Genomic DNA, 6094 nt, shown 5'->3' with positions numbered 1-6094 from the left:
ATAATTACAATTACAAGGCTTTTAATCCAAAGATACACACACACACACTAACTACTCTAACACACATACAGTAAACACACACTATAGCCTTTGTCCGGAATAGAAGCACACCCACCCACCTGTGGCGTTGATGGCGACAGGAGCAGTACTAACGGCGGCAGCCACCATGGTAGACCGCCATGGTGGTTCTTCATAACCCTAGCTCGACAGAATACTCATACAACACATCCACATCGCAAAATATCAGCCCTAAAACTCACCATCATTCTCCGGTGATAACAAAACCACCACGAACTCATCCATCCACAAGGCGGCAGGTGGCGGATGCCGGTTGTTTGCTGCGAAGAAGAAATCGGAGGATGAGAAGATTATTTAAGCTGCAACAACGACCATGGCGTCGGCCTCGACCATCGTCGTAGAAGAGACATCAACGACAGTTACGTCATCGGCCAAGGATGGCGACGGCGGCAACAAAAGAAAGAACGAAGGCGGAGGAGGTTGGCGACCCAAATAGCGAACAACGGCAGCACGGTCCTTGATCTCCCGACCAACCCGCACTCGACTCGTGGCGCCTCATCTTCAGCGACGGCGTGGTGACTGAACTCGACCTTACAACGGCAGTCGGGGGTTGAGGGTGAAGAGGGGTGGCAGCTGGAAGGCCCAAGCATGGCGGCTGCTTCTTTTGCTTAGAGTTAGGGTTTCCCGGTGGAAGGTTAAGGGTTATATACCCGAACCCTAATCTTTTTACCCATAATGACACATTTACCCCCTAGTTCTCTTTTTCTTTCAATTTAAATCCTTAATTTACCAACTAAAGCCTCGCTCTCATAATTCTTTTCATACTGAGTCCTTTAGTTACCAAACAACCCCTTAACTCCCAAAATCTCTTCAAATTAAGCCCCAATAATTACCATTTAGTCCCTGCCTTCCATAATACTTACAAATTAAATCTGGATTTACACTTTTAACCCCCGGCTTCTATAATTATGACTTTTAACTCCTCGAAACTAACGTCTTGCTCAATTATTATTGATTTTAGGGCTTCTATGCATTTATTTATTTATTTTATAAACGGGGTGTTACATTGGTACCTCAAACTTCTTGAAAAAATGGGTAGTGGTTCTGGATCTAAGACTTCTTTCTCCAAGCTTAGCAACTTCAAGATCTTCCAACTCCTTCACAATGAACAAAATGAACACCAAGCTCTCTTCAAAGACTCAAACGCTTGACAAAGGAGGCTACAACCCGTTTTAGGGGTTTGGAGGCTTTGGGTGTTGGTAAAGAGGTCAGCTCCAGACGATAAGGATGCTTAAATATGGTGCAACACCCCATTTAGGGTTTAATTAAAGTCTACGTACGCCCAACGTACACATGTGTACGCCTAACGTACGCGACCTAAGTCCCGTCCTGCCACCAACCCAGTACGCTAAGCGTACAAAGTGGTACGCCCCGCGTATTGGCTTCTACAAAAGACCAAGTGTGTATAAAATAAGAACTATATTACCCTTCTAGACCCTTTTTCTATTGTTTTTATTAATCATGCACGACGCACGTGTATAAACCTAGTTTAAATTAATGTTTTAAAAACCGATCGGACCGGGGACTATAGCGGTTCAACGATGACCGATTTATGCTAAGTTCTAGATCGTATTGAACCGGACAGTTTCTTTAAAAACCGGGTTGAATTGGTATGATAGAAATAATAATAAAAAAAAAAATAAAATAAAATAAAAAAAAAAAAAAAATCGTTTGAACTATTTTATTAAACTTTAATATTTAGATTTCACTTCCTTTAATAACAAAAACAATCCATTTTTAAAGAAACTTGAGTAGCATGATTGATAAAGTTATCTAGCATCTACACAAATCAAAAGACAACGCCACTGTCAAATATAAATCAGCAATCGGATGGATTAAACTGAAAATCAATTATTATTTACAGATAACTAAAAAACCAAATTTTAAAACGTTGGTTTAAAACTTTAAATATATTTGGAAATTGCAACTTGCAACTTACTAGTACATGTTTCTGGGAGACCAAGATTGCCAACCAAACTGCCTTTTCTTTTCTTCTCACAAGGAACACTACTGAAGCAACCGCAATCGGAAAAGCTAAAGATGGCCGCCGCTCAGGCGGCACACTGGCAGTGGGAGAACGCCGCCGCCGGATCCGTAGCCGGATTCACTACCGTCACGTTTTCGCATCCCCTGGACGTCGTTCGTACCAGATTCCAAGGTGCGTTAGTATCAATCTCCTGAATTTGTCATAAATAAGAAAACCTAATACTCCCCTTCTTTCTACCTTCTACTCGATTTTCAACAGTTAATGATGGTCAAAACCCTCATCTCCCGAGCTACAAGAACACTCGTCAGGCTCTCTTCACCATAGCTCGATCAGAGGTTGCTTTCCTAAACTTAATTGATTCCCAATTGCAATTTCTCTGTATTCTCTCCTAGAGTGACACTTTTATAGCTCAAGTAAACCAAATGTATGTGCCTAAAGCTACTGAACCCAATTGAAATCACGATGTTCGTATTCTAGGATTGAATAGAGAAGTTTAATTACCTTTTAAAACCTAAATTTTTGGATCGAATCACTTGATACGATCCTTTTCAGGGTCTCAGAGGACTCTATGGTGGCTTTTATCCTGCTGTTCTTGGCTCCACTATCTCTTGGGGTTTATACTTCTTCTTGTAAGTAATTTAGACTCTAGATTTCACATCAATGATAGAATTAAACATTAATGGAGTTGCTTATACGAAATCGAAACAATCTTCTCCTTTTCTTATAGCTATAGCAAAGCTAAACAAAGGTATCTGAAGAATAGAGATGAGCTAACCCCAGGTCTTCATCTTGCTTCAGCTGCAGAAGCCGGAGGTTTGGTGAGTATATTTCTTCTTCAATTTTTATGTCTTTTTTGGTATATTTATACGTTTTAACTATATAAATTACCTTGATTATCATAAAATTCGTCATATTTTTTCAGGTATGTTTTTTAACCAATCCCATTTGGCTTGTGAAAACAAGATTACAACTTCAGACTCCTCAACATCTTACTCAACCATATTCTGGTTTCCATGGTGTGTTCTGAATCTTAAATTAAAAACATAAATTTTACATTTATTTGATTATCGAATCTGCTGAATGGTTTCAGACGCTTTAAAAACCGTTGTGAAAGACGAAGGGTGGAAGGCGTTATACAAAGGGCTTGCACCTGGTCTTATTCTGGTTAGATTTGGTATTATTTTCAATTTATTATTTATATTTTGAAATTCCGTTTAAAAACATCGTCACATTTCATGAATGTTTAAATACAATTTGCGTGTAAATATATGCAGCAAGTGAGTCATGGAGCTATTCAATTTACTGCATATGAGGAGCTGCGTAAATTTCTTGTCAACTCTAGATTTGAACAAAGCGTGTTGATTTCCAATAGTGCTGATTTATTGGTAACTTTGGTTATTCATATAAACGATTATATATATTTAAAATGAAATTTTGTTTTTATAAAAATATAATTTAGTTTGATTTTTCTTGTAGACGACAATTGATTATGCAACGTTAGGAGCTTCTTCAAAACTGGCTGCTATCCTTGTCACGTATCCATTTCAGGTTTTCTAAATATCCAATTATACAAACTAATTAAAACATGGAACTTTTTTTTTTAATTAGTTAATTCTCATCATTTTAAATGGTGTAACGTTTTTCAGGTCATTCGTTCTCGCTTGCAGGTAAACAAGCTTTTGACTACACCATTTCTCGAGTTTTATATATATCTGAACCTTTTATTTTTTTTTTAAAAATCATTTCAAATTTTAGCAAAGACCAGGTATAGATGGAATTCCAAGATATGTGGACAGCTGGCATGTCGTGAAGAAAACTGCTAAGTGAGTGTAATACACGTGTGATGTTATGTTAATATTTAATGTTATGTTATGTTAATACTTAATAGTTAATATGTTATAGTGTCACTAATTCCGTTTGATACTAACGGAGTTTGGGTTGTAGGTTAGAGGGTGTACGTGGTTTCTATAAAGGCATCACAGCAAATCTTCTCAAGAATCTTCCTTCTGCTTCACTCACATTTGTTGTATACGAAAATATTCTCAATATGCTCACATTACCAAGAGCTGATTAAGACCTAACAATTTTTACATGTATAATAATATCACTAAATGGTATATCTAGTATTTAGTATTAAGTAGGAAGCAAGTATTTATTGTTGTTTTTTGATAAACTATGTACTTCAAAAGAACAACAAACTTCATAGTTAACTTTTTTTTTTTCTACTTCGAATGTCTTCCAACAATTTGAAAGATTCATTCATTTTGATTTTTCTTTAATCCCACTATTTGTTTCTTGTAAGATTGACAATTTTAAAAAAGTTAATTGGTTTCTTTATTATGAATTAGACATTTTATGGTAGATAGTAATAAATAACTAAAATTTGTGTTTCTTAATAAATCATATAAAGTCTTTATGCAAGTTTGTGAAGAAAAGATAAGATGTGATCAGAAACTTGTTGAGGTTTCTCTTGATGAATAAAATGGTGGCCTTTGATCATCACAACTTCAATATCAGGAATCAATTCTTTCATAACATCACTCTCAACAAATTCTTTCGTCCAGCTTTTAAACCCATTATCTTCGTCTCCAATAATCAGCTTCGATGGAACTTTAATCTTTGCCCCTTGCCATGGCGCTTCAAGCTCCCACGACCTTCAAAATTACAAAAATAAGTATAAACAAAATTACAAATCAGATCCAATATCTGTGTTTTGAAACTTACAGATCCATAGCACGATAGTAATTTAAGCCTCCAGTAAATCCAGTCTCCTGAAACTTATCTGCATACGCTTGAAGCTCATCTTCAGTAATCCATGGAGGCAATGAAGGAGTTTCCATGTGATCGATAATCTCAATTCCAGAAGGTGCTACCAGTACATCGCCATGGTTGATCAGCAAAAACTTTTTGATTACAGTCAAGCAATCGTATTTCGCAAAAGCCCTCTCTGCTCTTCCCAATTCCTATATTAATTTCCTAAACTTTATGAAACTCATCTCCATGTAAACACAGTGAGAGAAAGAAGAAGAAGAAGAAGAAGAACCTGGAACTGAGTGATGTATAAATTATCTCCAAACGATTTGGTGAATAACTGAGTTGGACTGATTGGGGATCTAGGAAACAACGGAATACCGAGAGCAACGATTCCTTTGACTCTATCTGGCCGGAAAAGACTCAGATGCCAGGCGGCGTGTGCGCCCCAATCGTGTCCCACCACAAACACCTGATATTCATGCGTACACAAAATCAACCCTAATGCTAATTAAAGCTTCATCGCCATTAAAGCACACAAATGACATACCTGTTGTTGATTGAAGTGATCTAGAACGCCAATGAGATCACCGACTATGTGGAAGAAGGTGTAGGAAGAGGGAGACGATGGGGAGTCGGAATCGCCATAGCCGCGGAGGTCAGGTGCGAGGACACGGTAACCGTGGTTAGTTAAGTAAGTGATCTGATGGTGCCATGAAAACCAGAGCTCCGGGAAGCCATGGAGGAGGAGCACTACAGGTCCGTTGCCTTTTTCTGCAACATGCATCGATATTCCGTTGGTTTTGATTGTATGGTGAGTTATTTCACCCATCTTCTTCATCCATTCCATTTCCATGTCTGTAACTGGAGAGACGTTTGTTTCCTGTTAGAACACTGGATCATGAAAGTCAAAATTAAAACTTGCTGCATTCAAACTTATTGTGATTCTGGTCAACGGCCCCATTTTCAAACACGTATGTGATTTTACTTCTTTTATACTTCTTTTATATTAGAGAAGATTGTAAATTTGGTCCATGTAGTTTGCTAATATGCTTGGTACAGTCCAATCGGTTTTAAAAATTATCGATACGGTCCTTTTGGTTTACTTTTATTATAGATTTGGAAGACGGTTTACTCATTTCTTTTTTTTTTTCCATTTATTATTATTATTATTATTTTGGTTATTTTAGAAATAAGAAACAGTCAAACGCACGGTTTTTCATGTAATTTCTACTCAAGAACTCACATGCAGTTAGAAAAAAACTTACCACCATTGTT

At 37.3% G+C, this 6094-nt stretch overlaps 2 protein-coding genes across 2 annotated transcripts; one reads left to right on the top strand and one right to left on the bottom strand.

Annotated features, from left to right (window-relative positions):
- Positions 1-2009: 2009 nt before the first annotated feature.
- LOC111897271 (folate transporter 1, chloroplastic) lies at positions 2010-4290 on the top strand. The gene is made up of 11 exons (XM_023893232.3): positions 2010-2236; positions 2324-2400; positions 2618-2694; positions 2793-2883; positions 2988-3081; positions 3156-3229; positions 3340-3450; positions 3542-3613; positions 3712-3732; positions 3821-3888; positions 4010-4290. Exons 1-11 carry the CDS (start codon positions 2119-2121, stop codon positions 4137-4139), a joined length of 933 nt encoding a protein of 310 aa, XP_023749000.1. The 5' UTR covers positions 2010-2118; the 3' UTR covers positions 4140-4290.
- Positions 4291-4416: 126 nt separating this feature from the next.
- Positions 4417-5771, bottom strand: LOC111897263 (uncharacterized). Its single transcript, XM_023893226.3, has 4 exons — positions 5367-5771; positions 5109-5288; positions 4790-5028; positions 4417-4719 (listed from the first exon to the last, which is right to left on the bottom strand). Exons 1-4 carry the CDS (start codon positions 5670-5672, stop codon positions 4479-4481), a joined length of 966 nt encoding a protein of 321 aa, XP_023748994.1. The 5' UTR covers positions 5673-5771; the 3' UTR covers positions 4417-4478.
- Positions 5772-6094: the final 323 nt, after the last annotated feature.

Source organism: Lactuca sativa, chromosome 3, assembly GCF_002870075.4.
Source record: "Lactuca sativa cultivar Salinas chromosome 3, Lsat_Salinas_v11, whole genome shotgun sequence".
Lineage (NCBI taxonomy): Eukaryota > Viridiplantae > Streptophyta > Magnoliopsida > Asterales > Asteraceae > Lactuca > Lactuca sativa.
Note: the sequence above shows the minus strand (reverse complement) of the source record. Positions and strands in the feature narration are given on the sequence as shown.